The 19817-nt window shown below is 45.0% G+C and overlaps 1 protein-coding gene across 1 annotated transcript in view; it reads right to left on the reverse strand.

Annotated features, from left to right (window-relative positions):
- NBEAL2 (neurobeachin like 2) overlaps window positions 1–19817 on the reverse strand; it is a 96174-nt gene that overhangs the window by 24371 nt on the left and 51986 nt on the right. Inside the window, 25 exon segments of the mRNA XM_075214174.1 lie at window positions 491–608; window positions 1184–1308; window positions 1825–1982; window positions 2372–2521; window positions 2895–3200; window positions 3345–3482; window positions 3672–3831; window positions 3917–4095; window positions 4205–4930; window positions 5421–5509; window positions 5676–5835; window positions 6060–6218; window positions 6311–6464; window positions 6833–6935; window positions 7075–7234; window positions 7884–8017; window positions 9641–9812; window positions 11370–11462; window positions 12026–12108; window positions 13401–13725; window positions 14220–14339; window positions 15588–15720; window positions 16482–17053; window positions 17293–17391; window positions 18311–18394. Of these exon segments, the coding sequence (XP_075070275.1) occupies window positions 491–608; window positions 1184–1308; window positions 1825–1982; window positions 2372–2521; window positions 2895–3200; window positions 3345–3482; window positions 3672–3831; window positions 3917–4095; window positions 4205–4930; window positions 5421–5509; window positions 5676–5835; window positions 6060–6218; window positions 6311–6464; window positions 6833–6935; window positions 7075–7234; window positions 7884–8017; window positions 9641–9812; window positions 11370–11462; window positions 12026–12108; window positions 13401–13725; window positions 14220–14339; window positions 15588–15720; window positions 16482–17053; window positions 17293–17391; window positions 18311–18394 (4700 nt within the window).

Below are 19817 nucleotides of genomic sequence, written 5' to 3' on the forward strand. Positions count from 1 at the left end.
ACGGGACACAGGCTAACAGTACTGAAGCTGGAGAATTTACAACATGAATAAACCATTCTCATTCTTCTTTTTTTTTCTGTTTACACTACATTATCAGCTATTTATATAGCTCATTGACATCAGTCCCTGCCCCATTGGAGCTTACAGTCTAAATTCCCCAACATACACACACACAGAGGGAGGGAGAGAGAGACTAAGGTCAATTTGATAGCAGCCATTTAACCTACCAGTATGTTTTTGGCGTGTGGGAGGAAAGCGGAACACCCGGAGGAAACCCACGCAAACACGGGGAGAACATACAAACTCCACACAGATAAGGCCATGGTTGGGAATTGAACTCATGACCTCAGTACTGTGAGGCAGAAGTGCTAACCACTGAGCCACTGTGCTGCCCAAGAAATTGTGCCCTTTGTGTTGCTACTTCTGTGAGATAGAGAAGAACGATGCAGAAGTCATGTCGGGAGCAATGTTTATATTTCTCTGATCTTACTGATCGATGTTCTGCAGATCCTCATCATCCAGCTGGTCGTCCTCCAGTTCATTCACAATCGCTTCTTTCGCCACAGCTACCGGTAAAGAGTCTGCAAGCATCTGACTGTGATTGGTGCCTGGAGAGAGAGAACCCAGAGGAGATAAAGCGGGAAACGTCCATCACCAAAAGTCAATAATCAGACGTATGGACACCCATATACACAAGGCCCTGAACCCAGAGACAACGGACACTCGTGTACACAACTCCCCACACAGAGAATGGGCGCACACATGCACATATATACCTCTGGCACCTAAAGACAGTGGGCCATTAAGGAAAGTAAGGCAAATAAAGGAGTAAATGTTCTCTGGGACAAACCAAGTTACAATTCAAAGGGGGCAAATTAGTTTATTATTTTGCACATAAGATAAATACTGGCTGTTTTTTCATTCAGCACACAAATACTTGATAGCTATATTTTTACACTGTAAGTTAACCTAGGACATGCCCTACCCCAACTATATATCAGTCCCTACATTTTAAATTTACCTCCCCCTCCAATGCAGCATGGTTTTGCCCAGATGTAAAGTTACTCCTCCTTTAATGCTTTGATCCCCTTAATGACTCAGGCCCTGTAGGCACACATACAAACAGCGCCTGGCACCTAAAGTCACCAGAACGTTCTTGGCAAACACCGGCAGCACTTCTCACCTAGGTTGTCACGGAGGGCGCTGGCATCGGTGTGCGCATCAAAACTGTAATTTGGCACCAGCTTTAGCCTCATTCTGGAGTAAGTCTCAGCGCTGGACAGTTTCCACCTCACGGCCACAGGATTCCTGTTGGATGGAGAAGTCCGACTTACGTCACTGTCTGGGGGCACCAGAGCCTGGACATCCCTGATAGACAGAGTCACTGCTACGTAGACCAGCCCAGGACATGTGGTGTCAGTAGGATCAGGTTTTATAACCAAATTAAAGAAATATTACAGAGCAGCCGTGTGTATATCTTAGGGGGAGGATTTGGTAAATAAAACTTTTGTGAGAGTTCTCTCCTTCGGGACCTCCACTAATTGTTGAAATAAGCCGGGTTCTGACAATTCCATGTAGCTGGAAGCTCTGATGAAATGGGGAAGGGGCAAGAGAAGGGGAAGACCACGGCACTATTCTAAGAAAGAGATTTATTAACTGAGCAATTACTGCTCCTGGAATGCTGGGCTTTGTAGTTCCACAACAGCTGGAGAGCCACAAGTTACCCAATTCTGTTTTTATGCAAATTCAGAGCACTCATCCACCAGCTTAGACGCAGATTAAGGGACCGGTAGAGTCCTCCATTCCCCGGCCCTGAGCACTCACCTCTCAGCCCATGCTCCCCGGGGACAGGTCAGGAGTCGCAGCAGAGACTTCCACTGCCTCAGGACAGCATTGTGGTGGCTGCTAATCTGTTTCAGGACATTGTTGTAGCGCAAGTTCTCGCTCCTGATCCTCTTCAGGGTGGGCTCCAGAATCAGCTCCTGTAGAAGAGTAAGAACGGCTGTTAACGTGCGCTGGGAACAATTACGGCTTCAGCAGAACATCCATTATCAGAGCCAACGATGGGAGCATAAAGGTGGATAACGAGAAGTGAGATTAACCAAGTCACATGGTAAATATAAAAACGATTTTAATGAAGATCAGGAGAACTCTCTGTATTGTCAGGAAAACAATAGTGTGTGTGTGTGGGGGGGGGGGGTGTGTCTATAAATGCAAGTTATTTTTTTGTTAAATAAATATTCTCAGATGGGAATGTGCACTATGCGTGTCTGCGGACATGTATGAATGGTTCATCTGCTGTATCCTATGCTAATTACACCAAACAAGCTGTACCCTCAAAACCAGGCATATAAACAAACACAGCAGTTACCTGAAATCTGGATTTGCTCTCCTCCTTCTCCGCCTCTCTCCTAATTGAGCTGCTCATTAGTGCGTCATAGCAGGAGTTCCAGAAGGACGACATTTGGTCATGACTCTTCGCAAAAGTATCCTTCTCAAAATGCTCCATTGTGGGCATGACCTGCAGGTAGGGAGGAGGGAGAGCCTGTGACGTGAAACTACTGGCAAGTCAGAAAGTGTAAGTGTAGGGTAGTTATACAGCTTTCCCTCAGTGAAGAGAACCAGTGGAGTCTGGTTACGGTAGAGCTATAATATGTTCAGTCTGGTTACGGTAGAGCTCTATTAATAATTCACCACGGCCCCTTCTTGGAAAGGGGAGAGTCAGAGGTTCTCTAAACTGCAGATTGTTGTAGCAGTCACGTCTATGGACAGGGGACTAGTGTGATAAATATTTTGGAACCATCTAGTTGCAGAATTTTTCAGACTGAAAAAGGAACAGAGCCTAAAAGACATTCAGATTGTACTCTCAGTGTGATGCAAATAACGGTTCTTACTTGTTTATCTATGAAATGTCTCCACTCATCAGTGGTGCAGAATTGTTGAAAATCTTCATAGAAGGTGGGGCTCCCGTTAGTAGGAGGGAGAGAGGGCAGATGTTGCTGCAGCTGCAGGGACTCGAAGCATTGGTCCATTAGTGTTCGGATAATGGGCACTAGACAGGAAAAGGTCTCAGTTTTGGCACTGAGAGAATTCAAGAGAGAAACTTGAAGATTCCCAAGTAAAAAACAGGCCTCTTCTTTCTTCATGGTGGTGGCACTTTGGAGAAGGTTGTGAAGCTTTACGTAGGCTGATGAATGCATCTGAAGAGGACAAGACATTATAGTGAATGAGTAAGAAACCTGCCTCACATTCATTCAGGAACACAAGTAACTCAGCAGCTTTGGGTACCATGTACCTCCAGCAGGTTTGGCTTCACTTTTGAGACAATATGATCTGGTTCTCACCTGCTGGTCATCTAACTTGATAAATCCTATGATGATCCTTAGGCCAATCTGAGCCATCTCTTTCAGGTCTGACGTCCCATTCACTAGATAAAACCAAACGCCCAACTTGTCCAGCAAGTTACCGACTCCTTCAAAGATCTAACAAAAAGAAGAGAGATCAGTGGAGGATCCCCATTTTATGAAAACCATACCACTTACACACAGTCACGTATAACTTGACCAAGTTCATTCCAGAAAATATCAACCAAGAATACACAATATAGAATTTCACAACTTAAATAAGACCTGGTGAGTGCTAAATTCTTAGATTAAATGAATGAACTGCACCTTCTCACTCCAGAGGACCTCGTTGCTGGTGCCTTCAGAAAAGAGGAAATCTTGAAGGAGTCGTAGCAGCTTCAACACGTTCTGCGTGAAACTGGGCAAAGTGGACGAGGAAGACTCCTTTATATCTGTTAACGCAGATTCAAGCATCATCTCCAGAAGGCTAAATAAATAAAACAAAATGAATTTAAGCACATTTTAAAGTTTGCAGTAAAGGCTAAAAACACTGAACTCTCTCACACACCAACCTTCTTTTTATCTCATCGGGAGGTCTCACTAGTTCACAGGCAGTTCCAAGCTTGGTGAGAACAGAGAAGACTTGACCTCGCTCTTTCCACGCTCCATCCTCTTGACCCTCCACTCCTCTCCAGGTGATTGAAAAGATGATATTCGTAAGAAGATTGCACAACTCTTCTTCCGGGGTCTGCTGGGGTGAGAACCATGAATGAAACAAAGATGAATTGAGTTGTGCTAGCAAACGTTAACAATAAATATGGTGGACTAGAGCTGTAAATACATGAAAAATGGACGGCTACCTGTGGATTACTGGTGTTCGAGATGGAGTCACTGGGTAAAGTGTCTTGATAGCTGTTCTCATCCAGAACATTGGACAGACTGGAGCTCTTCCGTACCCGCATACCAGGAAAAGGTTTAAAGGTCTCCAATGGTGAAGGTGTACCCGGCTGACTGACTGGCGTCTCGTTACCACTCTCAAATGTGGTCGCAGAACTAGCACTTCCCAGATCTAGCCGTAGATCAAAGGGGGACATAGAGAAGGGAGAGAGTGGCTGGTAGATATTTTCATATGGAGGTCCATCAGTGCAGTTTGCATCTACCAATCCAGGAGGATCAATGGTGTTCGAGGAAGAGTGACTAGCTTGGTCTGAGGAGTCAAAGCACTTGAAGTTATAGGTATGAAAAGGTTTATCTTTAGCTGCTGGAGAAATGGAGTGATCAGAAAAACCCTCTGAGAAGTCCAGGTCAGAAGCCTCAAAGCTCATCGGAAAAACAGGAGTCGAACCACGGTTCTCTGCGAGTCCATATGGGCCAGAGATTTCCTTGTAAATCCCAGACTCTGAATCCCTACTGCTGCCCATCCGCTTCAGAGGATGCACGGTTCCACCATACATTGGACTGCTCAAACTCCTAGGTCTCGACTCGTATGACTCTTTGATGTAGAGTTTAGTCAATATATCCTGCCATCCGATTTGTTTTGCCAGATGTCGCACAATGTCTTGTTGTGAATAGATCAAGTGGAAAAGCTGTACAAGCAGATATAAACTGAATATTATTATAATGAATACAGACTGAATAATCCTGAAAATGTTAAGCAAATCCGTCCTTAATGTATTATTCTCTGTTGTAGTTGATAGGCAGCTAGTTCAACCAATTGTATTAGAGTAGGGGATAGAGGCTTGCTAACACCATGAAAACTCTTGTGAAGGTTGTTTCCCTTAATCAAGTAATAAACTATCCAGATCCAAACAATATTCAAAGGAGGAGGGAGTGTAAACGGACGTAGAAAGCAGCATATGATGGGCTGTACGCCATCTACAAACAATCATATGACACAAACTATGGCAGCCAACATCAACTTCTCTTTTGAACCACTGATCAAACGTGGGAGGGTGTACACCCCATTAAAGACAGAGAGGGCGTCTTCAAAAATCATATACATTACACTGTGTTAGACAACCAGGACATAAAACAAAGTGGAATAATATCTGATGAGGAGTATAATTCATGACTGACCTTGCGACAAACATCCAGCTTCACCGGAAGCTCCGCCCTGTGCGACAGGTAAACCACAGCCAGAAGGTCTTTATAATTAGGTGTTAAATCTGAGGTGAAGAAAGTAAAAGATACCTATTTTAAGAAAACCATGAACCAGCAAAAATAGAAAATGTATGGGCTATACTCCACCACTGACCACTCCAAGTAAAATAAACTCCAAATCAACTGAAAAGATAAATATCTGACAAAACAGCCAGATTTTCGAGATCTTACCCGAGCCCAGGACCTGTTCCGAGAGGCAACGGATCAGCAGCATGGACACCGGAACATCATTTAGAAACGAGATCAGACCTGGATATCCAATTTCCTTCAGCTTTAGACGATTCTTGAACCGTTCGTTGACTTTTTCGTACTTTATTAACTTGTAGATAATCTGAAAAGGTCAAAAAGTGCTCAGGTCAGAGAGATTAACGTAAGCAATCCTTGTGCATCAGTAAAACTGGCCATGATAATTTAATAAACAGGTGCAATTATCTGTACTATATTGTGCTTGGATAATAATCAGAGGCAATTGTGGACGGCCAGAATGAGAGGTGGGAGCTGCTTGGAATCACTCCACTGAAGGACGTTACTTTTGGTCATTGTAAACACACCGACCTTGAACACTTTCTCCCTCATTTGATCCGAGAACTTCTTCTGGGCCAGAAGGAAGTAGAAGACATCCACGTTCCCTTGCTCAAGGAGGAACATGTAGAGATGGTCATTGCCGATATTGGACTTCAAAAGACTGTGAATAACGTCCAGGATCCCGCACACCTGACATACAAGTAGTGACATATATGATCTTAAAGTTTGAGTGTTGTGTTAAGTGACACAAAGTTTTCTGGTCTATTTAATCTTGTATATACCTGTGTCTCATCACTCACGGCCGCCGTGTAATTCAACACACTGTGCAGGTCCTCGAGGCAGAGGTTCTTAGAGAGGAAATCCTTTACCAGAGTGAACAAGGACAACTGGACGGTCTTCACGTTGTCGGCAGTGATCTGGTCCTCCTTCTGCATCCTGAAATTTCAGTGGTGACATTTTACAGGTGGGGTAACGTAAAGAACAGAGTATCAAAAGTGTTACATCTGAGGGAGAGGTCAAGATCTGTGAGTCTACATAGATTACTTCCAGAGACCAAAATGGGATAATTTTTGGCCAAGTTTTCACCAAGCACTGATTAAGTCCAACAGATCAAAGATGTCTGGCTCAAGACTCTGTGCCTTTCCACTCCAGGTGAAGTTTGGTGATGTTGGGGGCTACTAAAAGGGCATAAACCATATCGCTTCATTGACTGAAGCTGTTTTTAACTTTGCTAATCAATGTTCCTCCCTTTGCCAGTAAATTATTCTGCATCATTCACAAGATGATCAGAGGTCAATCCTTACCCATAATGCCTTCTGACGGAGTCTAGAACGTACTGCACCCCGTATTTCCTCCGCACTCTCTGCTTGTGGTCCTTCATGATGGAAGAGAGATACTGAATATGACCTGCCAGATGAGCACATATACATTCATTTATCTTTGTTACATCAGACATGGGCTGCATCTGCAAACAGTGTAACGCCAAGCTACGCTACAGGACATGATGCGATGAGCAGAGAACCGAATGGACGGTAGAGATACTCACCAAGCCGAACGGCAAAGTCCCTATTGCTCCAGATGCGGAAGTCAAAGAGCAGGTGCTGATAGAGGTAGTGGAGCAGCAAGTTGTGACCTTCTAATGAGATCTGGTCCATCAGCATCTGAGAGGCCATCAGCACATTCATGTCCAATGTGAGAGGAGACACCTGGGGACACATTGTGATCACATCATACTGTGTACAATATAGATACAATGTATCATCCAACCCCTGAGCTACAGGAAACAATGAATGAATAAATGCCTAGAAAAAAACATACATTGATGTAACTAATCTGTGTACCTTATGTTGTGGGATAGATTGTAAGCTTGTGAGCCGAGCCTTTATACCTCTGTATTACCCAGTATTGTTTTATTAATGTTTGTTCCCAATTGTAAAGCGCTACGGAATATGCTGGCACTATATATATATATATATATATATATATATATATATATATATATATATATATATATATATATATATATATATATATATATATATATATATATATATATATATAAAAATGTTGATGATGACCATATGACACACAGAACAGCTGCTTTGTATGGGAGGACACTGGCTTTGTTACCAGAGAATCAGAGATTTATTATGCTATTCTGTCTAATATGTACTCAGGTGATGATATATATGAGGCCTGGACAATGACCTGAAGCTCAGCAGAGTTTTTTAGTATTGTTTTCAGCAACATATTATACTTTCCATGTGATCACAGAACAGAGCAGAATAAATACAATGTTATAACGCAGGAGGTAGACCCGATACGAAGTGATATGTTGATCAGACGGGGTCTCACTTTCTGCAGAAGAGCACCTATAATGGCTGGGCCACAGCACTGCAGCAGGCTCTCCTGGTTGACTGGATGATTCCGGATAAAGTTCTTCACCATAAGCAGGAATGCGGCCACCCCGTTCCTCTCCAGCCTGCTCTCTGCAAGGTAAAGATGGGGGACAGTGTCATGGTGGAACATCAGATCAAGCCACCAATATCAGGACATGATGAATAACCCGGGATAGATACCGTGGCACAAACCAATGGGTTCTCAAATTATTATCCTTTATTAATAAGGTGCAACAATATTCCTGCAGAGCCATAAAGTACAGAACAATGAACTAATGATACCAAGACTCCAATAGCTCCAGACAGAGCTGGTACAGTGAAGAATAGAGACAGGAGGGGCGAGGGCCCTGCTCATAGGAGCTTACATCCTAACCGCAGGGCAAACAGACAGCAGGGACAAGGGGAGTCAGTGGAGGGGACCTAGCACAAAAGTGAGCACCGGGCTGGGGAAGAGTGAGGTGAGGAGATCAAGCAGGGAGAGCGGGTTAGGTGGATGGGGCTTTAATGAACAAGTAAGGACTGAGTGCCCGTCTGAAGGTGCACAGATTAGGGGACAGTCGTATAGAGCGTAGGAGGTCGCTCCAGTGGACGGGATCTAGGTTCTGTTATGCAGCAGGAGAAGAGACCATTCACCTGACGTCATTTATCATGACCCCCAATAATCACCCTTGCAATAAGTATGAATTACCGAAATATAGGTCAATGCATGAATGGCAGCCACAGCAGAGAGATACAGTGAGAGGAAGTCAAGTAAAATGAGGGTGGTGTCCAAAAGTTGACAATTCATTAAGTCCTCTAACCACAATTATCTTAATCATAAACAGAAAATTGAGTCTGTGGTTTACCAAGTGCACCAACGTCACTTCCTGACACCCAGCTCAATACACACAGCACTCAGTGACGGTTATGTGGGGGCTTTATCAATTGAAGGGGATATCCAATGACAGCACCACGACTTCCCCCCCAGCAGGCAGGGCCTTCTTAACAACATTATGGGCCCCCGGGCAAAGCAGTGCACTGGGGCCCCTAGATATAGATATAGATAGATATAGATATATAGAGATAGAGATAGATAGATGTACTTGCTCAGTGACCCTTGTAGGTTTTTTTTGCAGGTTTTTTTCTTTTGCAGGATTATTAATTCTCATTAAGAGCCGTCCCTATGGGGCCCCCCTTGCCCGTGGTGCCCCCGGGCAGCTGCCCTTCGTGCCCAATGGAAAAGATGGCCCTGCCAGCAGGCGGCTGTCCCAGCGCAGCACAGCAGACATCAGTATCGCACCTCTCATGCAAGTGAGTGCTAGCTGATCTACTAGGAGCAGCTCTATGAGAACCAGGGAAAACTGATTCATTTAAGGCTGACAGAAGGAGATCTATCCAACAAAGCAGGGTCTCCTCACGTTTCAAGTTAGAATAATAAAATGAAAAAATACAGCTTACAATGGCAGCCCTATCACCCTCTTTCAAATGTAAAATAAACTGCACATGAGGTACAGTGAACTGATAACATTATAACATTTACGTAAGTTAATGAGTTCACACAAACTGTAAAAGTTCTTAAAACTAGAGTCTTGAAAAATTGATTTTTTTTGTCTACAGTACCTATATAAAGACCTTAAATGATCTATATATTCTAATATGTTACTTAAACCTACAAACTAGCTGTGTCATGAGTATTAGGGACACGTGGTTAAATACAGAAAGCCAGCAACGCACCAGAAGATTTTCCCAGGGGAAGCTGCATGGATTGGGCGTTCCGAGAGGACGTCAGTTCAGGACCCACCAGGTCATGGGTCTCCTGAGTGTTGGGAGCGTCTTGGGTCTGCGACACAACCTGGTTGAGGAGTGGAAGCAGCACCCCCATTCCTCCGACACAGTTCACCACGTCCTGCAGGACAGACGGAAAATGTCACAGAAATTAAACAAATGTACAAATCAACAGGAGATGAGAAGGAAGGTGGTGAAGGTCGGAGGACATAGAGGATAGCGTCATGTTGTAGAAGTCACTGACACAAGCTGATGTCAGGAACACCACACATGCGTCAGTAAGGGTTATTCACATGTACTAAACCATAGCGGTCAGACAAAAACTTTATTTATAGTGTCCAACCCTACACTATACAGACAATAAGCCGTTTTCTGATTGGCTGTTACGGGTTACCACACATTAAGTATTAAGCAATCTTTATGACCCTTTAGTTCTTGGTATCACACAGAATGCAGAGCACAGGTAAGAAGGTGCACTGTGGAATATGCAGAATAACTGGGCACAACAAATCCTAAAGGGTAAGAGACACAAAACAGATTCTGGTGATGTGCAACAGTGTCCACCTGGAGAGCCACGTGCCATATGTCCAAGACCCCTGAATGTCAGCTTATCCTATGTCTGAGACCTTGAGTGTCAGCCCGCCATTTCTCTGGGGCCCCATGTGCTAGCCCGTCTCTCTACCGGCGCCCCATGTGCTAGCCCGCCACTCTTCCGAGACCCCGAGTAACAGCCCGCCACTCTTCCGAGACCCCGAGTAACAGCCCGCTATTCTTCCGAGACCCCGAGTAACAGCCCGCCATTCTTCCGAGACCCCGAGTAACAGCCCGCCATTCTTCCGAGACCCCGAGTAACAGCCCGCTATTCTTCCGAGACCCGAGTAACAGCACCCCATTCTTCCAAGACCCGAGTAACAGCCCCCCATTCTTCCGAGACCCGAGTAACAGCCCCCATTCTTCCGAGACCCCGAGTAACAGCCCGCTATTCTTCCGAGACCCGAGTAACAGCCCCCATTCTTCCGAGACCCGAGTAACAGCCCCCCATTCTTCCGAGACCCGAGTAACAGCCCCCCATTCTTCCGAGACCCCGAGTAACAGCCCCCCATTCTTCTGAGACCCCGAGTAACAGCCCCCCATTCTTCCGAGACCCCGAGTAACAGCCCCCCATTCTTCCGAGACCCGAGTAACAGCCCCCCATTCTTCTGAGACCCCGAGTAACAGCCCCCCATTCTTCCGAGACCCCGAGTAACAGCCCCCCATTCTTCCGAGACCCCGAGTGTCAGCCCGTCATTCTTCCGAGACCCCAAGTAACAGCCCCCATTCTTCCGAGACCCCGAGTAACAGCCCCCATTCTTCCGAGACCCCGAGTGTCAGCCCGTCATTCTTCCGAGACCCGAGTAACAGCCCCCCATTCTTCCGAGACCCGAGTAACAGCCCCCATTCTTCTGAGACCCCGAGTAACAGCCCCCCATTCTTCCGAGACCCCGAGTGTCAGCCCGTCATTCTTCCGAGACCCCAAGTAACAGCCCCCATTCTTCTAAGGCCCAAAATGAGGTAGTTCGGAATAGAATGTGTTGCATATCGGACAATCAGGGAACCTCCAAATTCAGATTTTGGGATCCCTTTACTACATAGTGACATCAGAAACAGACAAAGTAATATTAGCGCAACGTCCTCGCACCTTCACGTTCCATGTGACCACTCTGTGTCCCGTCAGCCTCCCATCAAATTCATGACGTGGTGAGAGGTCCAAGCAGATGTTATTCCTGGAAGCCTGGAAGCAATAAACAGAAAACATTACAGGATAGATGGACGGGTGCTCGGATATTAGGTTTCAATTAAAAGAAATAAAGTGAAAAAAATTGAGGAACTTTGCAGTCACCAAAAAATTAGCTCCAGTTGCTGCTCTGTTCCTAGACACCCTCAAAGACATCATCACCCCCCCCCCCCCCACTCCGAACCAGGAGAGGAGAACTGAGTGTAGAAACAATGAACGGATGGATGAAATCCCAAGGATCCGCTACACAAGTATAATCGACCCTTCTTATAATTAGTCCATAGGGACCTTACATTACTCGTTACCTGTATTTATTAAGACTAAGTCACAAACAATTGCAATTTGTAAAGGAAACCTAGATGAGTTACAAAGCTTTTTACATAAGGGCTGGCTGATAACAGAGGACAACAACTTGCAGTAAGGTGGAATCCTTTCAGAAACCAGGAACATTATAGTGATGTCTTAGTTTATCAATAGATGACATCACCCCAGCAGAGCAGTGATGTCAGAGAGCTGCTATACTACGGGTTCCCCGTCCCACGTCCTGGGATCCCACGTACCTGTGGAGTGTAGAAGAGCCGAAGTTTGGCCCCGAGCTCGGAAAATTCACTCTCAGGGGTAAATGGAGACACAAAGTTTGGTCCTGTGGGAATGAGAAATTAGGTGATTTTCTGGTCATCTTAAACCAACGATACAATGAAATATGTTCCATACCAGCCCACCCATCTGTGAATGGCTGTGACGCGGTCTCATGTCATCACGCTCAGCACAGCGCTAAACTCCATGTCTTATGGGAACTGAACGGTTCAACTCGCGGCTTCTCTTCCGTAGAGCGGCCGTTTTATTGTCTATACTGATAATCTGCAGATTAGTTAGCGGATATCCCGGAGATCCACAGCACAAGCGGAGATCACTAAAACGCCTTTATTTATATCCCTTGTTCCAAAACCTGCGTCCATCGCCCTATCCAATCAGGGTGCAGGACTTCCTACTCCAGGGGGGGTATGTATCAAACTGTGATTCAGAATAATTTCATTAATGCACCTCTAAATATATGTCCTTTAATGTGTTTCCTATTCCTCCCATGTATTATTTATTTTATTATGATACCAAATATGTGTAAGAGTAGAAATTAGTTAAAATTTTATTTCTCTATTTAACTCTTTACTTTTATTTTTTATATATAAAATGTTCCCCTGTACAGCTGCCATGTTTACAGTTCCAGTAACAGCAAAAGCAGACAGCGCTCATTTATTTACTCCTATGGAAAGACCAGCGCGTATAGCGCTGGTTACAGCATCCCTGGCCGCCATTACCATACACTGTGTTTTACAGCTCACGTCCCTCCGTGTAAAGGGCCACTGAGTGAGCGCTAACTGGTTAATCTCTGAGGCCTAATCATAGAAAAAATTAACTCGCTGCCTTATTAGTATTTTTGGTACTTTATTTTTAATAAGACAAAGTTTGGTCGGTAAACAAGAAATGAAGAATGTTTATAGACTATAATTGCTATTGTGTAACATGATATTACTCCGTTTGTGTAATAAGACATTTCTAGAACAGTCACTATACGGTCACAGACACAGCACAAGGTGGAGTAATAAGAACATAATTACAGTCACTTATCATATACACATTTCTACTGACAGTGGAAATCATTTTTCTCATCTTTCGCCAAAGGGGGGCGCTACTGACATTAATATACACACATACATATATACACACACACACGCCCTGGAAATCAGGACAGAAGACCAGTCCGCACACGCGTGTAACGTGTACACTCCTCTATCAGCAGATTGAGGAAATTACCCTTAAAAGTATGCAGAGACAGACGAGATAAAAGTATAGACCCCGCCATCTAACAAGCATTATTTTAGCAGATATTTACCCTGAGTCATTAACCTGTTGTAGGACGCCCCTTATGGTACCTACCAGCTTCGTACAGGGCCCTCACATGAACTGGCTGGATGGCATCATGAAAGATGGAGACAGTACCAAGGTGGCCTTCTAATGACGTGGGCGTCCCCCACTCCGTGTCCTGGGCCCCCGCCACAATGGTACACACCTGGCCCTCCCGCGGGCTCTGTGCTCCGCCCCCCAGCCCCCACCCGTGCCCCACGGAGGTGGCCGGGAAGGACTGGGAGCGGCTGAGCGCGGAGTGGGAGGCGAAGGTGAGGTCCGGGGTATGGGATGGAGAGGTGGAGACGGTGGTGGTTGTGCGGTGACCGGCTGACCCGATACAGCAAGAGGTGAAAGACTATAAATAAGAGACAACAACAGCTGTGGGTCATGAAAGCAGCTTCTGGTTCATCAACTTAACAACAGTTCAGCGTGTTACATCGTCTGTAACTCGTTACATTTATCATCCAGTACAAAACGGTCACAGAACACGGGACCGTGGATATATTCTGCTTTCATAGGTCTCATACAACAGTCACTCAGCAGAAAACCGCGGCATCTCAGTAAGCACAGCCCACGTTACTGAGACCACGTGTACACGTGAGTATTTGTACATAATGTGGATGTACAGGGACGGGGAACAGAAGGACATTGTCCGCTATCATCCGTCTCTCTAAATGCCCCTGTGCAGGGTGACTGCACTAATTCACAGAGACCAGTTTTCTCTAAGGCATTCTCCTGCCAAAAAATAGGATCACGGGAGACATAGAATCACATAGTGCCGGGTGCACGTGGGCTGATACTTACCGTATCCTCGGACTGCCCACAGCGGAAAAAGTGACCAAAACTCACCTCATTGAGTGATGGAAAGCGAAGCTGCGCCACCTTCCTCAGCTGCCCGTCGGCATAAATATTCACCATGTTCTGCCCAAAAGGACGACGTCCAGCCACGTGCACGATGTCCACACAATGCTGCCACACAAAGCAGAAACCACTGATTTAATATACCCCAAAAGTTAAATAATAACAGGGGTTCAAGCAGGATTAGTAATAAAAAGCCACAATGCATTTTAATAATAAAGCCCTTGGGCATTAAGGAGAGGAAAGCATAAACTAGGAGTTAGTTTGCACCTGGGCAAAACCATGTTGCATTGGAGGGGAGGTAAATTTAAAATGTGGGGACAGATTTATATTTGGGGTAGGACATGTCCTAGAACAACTTTAAATTTCAGTGTAAAAATAAATCTATCAAGCATTTGTGTATTACATGAAAAACAGCCAGTATTTATCTTATGTGCAAAATAATAAACTAATTTGCTCCCCTTGTATTGTAACATGGTTTGTCCAGGAGAAAACTTACTCCTTTTTTGCTTTGCTCTCCTAAGTGACTCAGACCCAATGTGTCTAAGCCGGGTCCCACACAAACAAGTTTCAATCTATATCTAAAAGTAACAATCTCAATCCTCTAAACTGAGACTCTTATGTTGGTCTTATCTAAAGATAAATGAATAAAGACAGACTAAAAAGGGCACCTACACCAAGTCACACATCTGCTATGTACTGCCGAGGCAGCGTCGCGCCGGAACACAGCGCCACCGAGGCGGCGACGCGCCGGAACACAGCGCCACCGAGGCGACGACGCACCGGAACACAGCGCCACCGAGGCGACGACGCACCGGAACACAGCGGTCTCTAACTCAATTAACAAACTTACAAAGCAGAGAATGTTATAGCAACAAGCAACATACAGGTAGGAGAGATCGGCTGTTAGTGATATCTACAGGAAGGAACACGAACAGATATAAGAAATAATTTTGCGATTACGACAAATTGTACATTTTGATCCCCTCGCTGGCTGCAGAATAACAATTCTAATAATAACCAGAGATTACCAGTATCATGTATTTATATATTACCAACACACTCTCCAGGGAGAACCAGAAACAATAGTGATAGAGAGGGTGAGGAGCCCTTGCTCACTAGAGCTTACAATCTATTGTTATACAATATATGGGTTATAGAATACTGTATGAAAACCACAGATAAAGGGCACTAACAGGAGGAGGTAGATGGGCAGGTGATTATACACTAGTGTAATTAATGCAGGTTATTTAGGACATGACAATGCAATGTTGTACATAGACATCTATAGACAGGGGCAGAAGGAGTGCCCAGCACTGGCAGGGTCCCTGCTGCCCCCTGGCATCCAATCAGACTCACCCACATGGAGTCATTGAAGTGCAGCTCTGGCAGTGCCACGGTCATGTAGTCTTTCTTGGTACACACTGCCACCACCAACATCCCGTCCGTGGTGAAGAAAGCCTCAAATCCCGTCCCGCTGGCTGAGAAAAAGCTGATCCACAAACAAGGGTCAGTCATAGGGGTAATAGAGATAATCCTCCATCTCTCGCAGGACAATGACCTCTTCTCACACTGGGGATCAGTAGGATCCAGCACCATTGTCCAAAGGAAAACAGGTGGTATCGCCCAAAGCAACCAATCCCATTATAACTAACTTGCCAAGTGTTGTTGAAAAATGAAAGCAATTTGATTGGTTGATAAGTGCAAAAGCACCTTTTGGAGGTGCGGCCCATAGCAACCAATCAAATTCTAGCTATTATTCTCTAGAATGTGCTGGACAAATGGTAGCTAGAATTCGATTGGTTGCTATGGGCCACACCTCCACATATCCTTATTAGTAGGTTTTATAAATCTACACCGATGTGCTATAATATCACCCCTATGGTACTTTAGTATATCATTGTTTAATTATATAAATCACGTAACACTGCACATAGAGAGTCATTCACGTTAGTCCCTGCCTCACTGGAGCTTACAATCTAAACACAACACAACACTAGGGTCCATTTTTGTCAAATGCCAATAAACTTACCAGCAGGTTTTTGGCGTATAGGAGGAAACCGGAGCACCCAGGAGGATTAAACCACATAAACAAGGGGGGAACATACAAACTCCACACACAGTACACACTGGTCAGAATCTAACTCATGACCCCGGCGCTATGAGGCAGCAATGCTAACCACTGTGCCACTTTAGCTCCCACTTCAGAAGACGACGTGTGAGTGTACATATTCTCTACGGCGGGTGTGTTACCTGTACAGCTGTTTGCGCCTTTTTCCGGTCGGCGACGGTTCTCTAACATCGTCGATGAGACAGACCCAGGCATGGAAGGCAAACCCCGCACCGGGCCATTTCTGCATGGGCGGGACCATGATACCAGACATACTGGGGGTCAAGTCAAAATACTGTAGCGCCCTCTCCGGCCCATCCTGCCTGGCCATGGAAGACAGCGCACGGATGACCTGAGTGGCATACGGGTGGCTGCAGTGTCCCTCAGCCCGGAGCAGTCTCAGCAGGTCCCGGAGCTCGCTGGGCCGGATGGAGAGACGTCCCAGCACCTGCAGCAGATGAATCAAGTTCTCCGCACATTTTCCATCCAACTCCGTCTCGCTGCGTAGCGTGGAGAGTATATGACCGACCATTCCGGCCTGTACGCAAGTCATGCAGTTCCTCAGCGAGGAGTCGCAGACGTCGTTCAACCACTCGGATACCAAGATCTGGAGATCTCTCGGAGACAGTTCTGGGATCCACTGAACCAGGATTAGCAGCGGCTGCTCGTTCTGGATACAAGTACTAGAATCTAAGCTGTAAACACCTTCCAGAGCCTGGAAGGGGCAAAACGACAAAGTCAGATGTAAGGAGGAATTCTTGCGAAAACAGCGAGTAAAACAGAATATAGGACAGGGATTATTTAAGGGATACTACGAAAACAATGTATAAATATAAGTTAATGTTTTCATTTGTGTATGTGATTTGCAGTCACTGTCTCTACCACAGCCTTGCACAGCAGTCATCTCACTGCACTCGGATATAGACAACACTAACAGCTGGAAGCAATAATCACCATGTTCAGTAGCTGCTGGAGAAGACGTTTGGTCGGCTGACTGCGACTCTTCAGAACCTCAAAGAGATGCGGGTACCCGATCCGCTCCTTAAATACCTCCTTACAGAGGGGACAGGGGAAAAGAACTTACAGTTCATTTACATTTGAAATGGACAAAACACAGTTCTAGGCTGGCAGACATCAATGGTGTAAAAGTCATTTATTCCATGACAAACAGGCTTCACATACAGACTGACACATCGCTGTTCTACAGGTATCAGACCTGACGTCACCCGCACACTTTGTATTATGATGAACCCAACATTGTGTCAGATCTCCAGCAACATTCCCACTATCCAGCGTTGTTTTCTCACCAGGACACAAGAGAAGTGGGGACACAGACAGACATCTGAGCGGGGGAGAGGGGCACAGACGGTGGAAGCAGGGTACACGGGGAGGTTTGTCCCTGAAGGAGCCGTAAGAGGACGAGGCAGGAAAGTATTTTAGTATAGATATTATTACATTTAACGGTACCCATCACCCGCATACAGTGGATGCAGCTAATCTGTAGTCTGAACTGATAGTCACAAGAATGCAGCATTCACCAGAGACCTCACAGAGACACAATCTGATCAGACTGAGCTAGAGCAATCTGATTGGATCTGTATTGTACACACATGGAAGGTGAAATATATGTTCATACAATCTGAAGCCTATTATACACTTATCTCTATGACAACTCTAATTCTGGTCTTTGGACAATCTGTTTTTGTACAGCTGGAATCTGGGCAAGTACAATGGGAAATTCAAAAGAAATAGAAAATATAACAGATGGACAATGTACAATAATCTCTTTCAGACACTTGACCTGGATTATAACCTAAAGATGAATCTACTTTCAGAGTTGATGGTTGCACCCAATCTGCCTTTGCACCTATTCTCACCCCATAAACATAATGCTATAGGCTGCTCGGGAGCTCTTAACGTATAGAACGTAAAACAGTCAGACAGCGCACACGTACAGCCGAGAAACACTTACCTTGGCTGACGGAGAATTCCTCATGATTGAGGTCAATACACCGATAGCGTTAACGGTGATGGCGTCCGAATCGCTGTCAATCACCTAAACAACAAGCAGACACGGAGCGAGTTTACTTTTAGTCAGCGACCAGGAAGAGAACCCCCATCACCATGCAACACCAAATCATGGTACATGCCGCAACACCAACATGATTGATTGATAGCCAGGAATGCACCAGGTAACGGCAGCACCGGTAGATCCAACGTTCGATTCATTATCCCACATACTCTCATTGATACGACTGATAGGAGTACAGACTATAGCTGTGAGCTAACAATATGCACATAGGAAACAAACACAATACAACAATGGATTTCACACAATGTAATGCTGAATATCTCCAGGCGGGAGACCTCTATGCTTTTGTTTCTGGTGCAGATTGTAGATCTCATTTACGAAACGTACTCGCACGTACACACACCCCTCTCACTAATGCACTTAAGGCATTCCACCAAATGCACAACAAGGGGCCGCAAACTAGTATTGTGCCTAGATGTGCGGAGAGCTGGAAGAAGCGCACTGTGCAGAAGTGTAAACATCTCATCCAAAATCCAATCCCCGAACACTTAAACATCATCAATTTCATAAAATAAAACATTTTCCATGTTTCTCATAAGATAATTCACATTTTATACTTATTTCTGGTTTTAAATTAATCATGAGGGCAAAGGAACATCGGGACAATGTCAATAAAAACAACCCCAATGTAACAAGCTCCTCTGTAACCCTGGTATTGCAGCGCCATCAAGTGGTGCAGCGGAATAAGTGCGTCTTACCAGCTCCCTCAGATGCTGCTTAAGCTGTGACCTAATATTTGGAAACAGCAGAGGACACTAAAAGTGACGATTATTGCACTACAGGTCACCTCGTGTCAGTTAAAGTACTAGGAGAAGGGAAAATTATTATGTCATATAAAAATTCGTAGTCTGGGCTGCAGAGCTTGCTATACATAATAATAATCTTATTATTAATAATGAAATAATAATGATCAGCTGCAGAAGTTCAAACCAAGGTTTTTCAGATTGCACATTGATTGGATCAGGTAAAAGTAAAACACATAACACTAACATACTAGCTGTCACCAAACTATCTGCCTTCCTATAATAGAATATAATATAATAGAATATAATATATACACGCATACTACATCCTGATTACATGGATAGAAGGATAACACAGAACAACAGAGTGATCCAGGAGTCTGGTAAAATCGGGTGATAGATGGGGAACGTGGGGACACATCTGTCGACACTTAATTAACCCTCGGGGGGCTGATATTTACCTTCTCTCTTTATGCCGCTCTTCACGTTTGATTACATAGGAGCGAACTAAAGGACTGGAGACCGCCAGGACCCTTGGGGGGGAGGGGGGGTTGTAGGTAGTGTAACACACACACACACATACACACACACACACACAATAGGTCACAACACATGCAGTTATATCACAGATAATTAGTCATCAT

Source organism: Mixophyes fleayi, chromosome 5, assembly GCF_038048845.1.
Source record: "Mixophyes fleayi isolate aMixFle1 chromosome 5, aMixFle1.hap1, whole genome shotgun sequence".
In the NCBI taxonomy this organism is placed as follows: Eukaryota; Metazoa; Chordata; class Amphibia; order Anura; family Limnodynastidae; genus Mixophyes; species Mixophyes fleayi.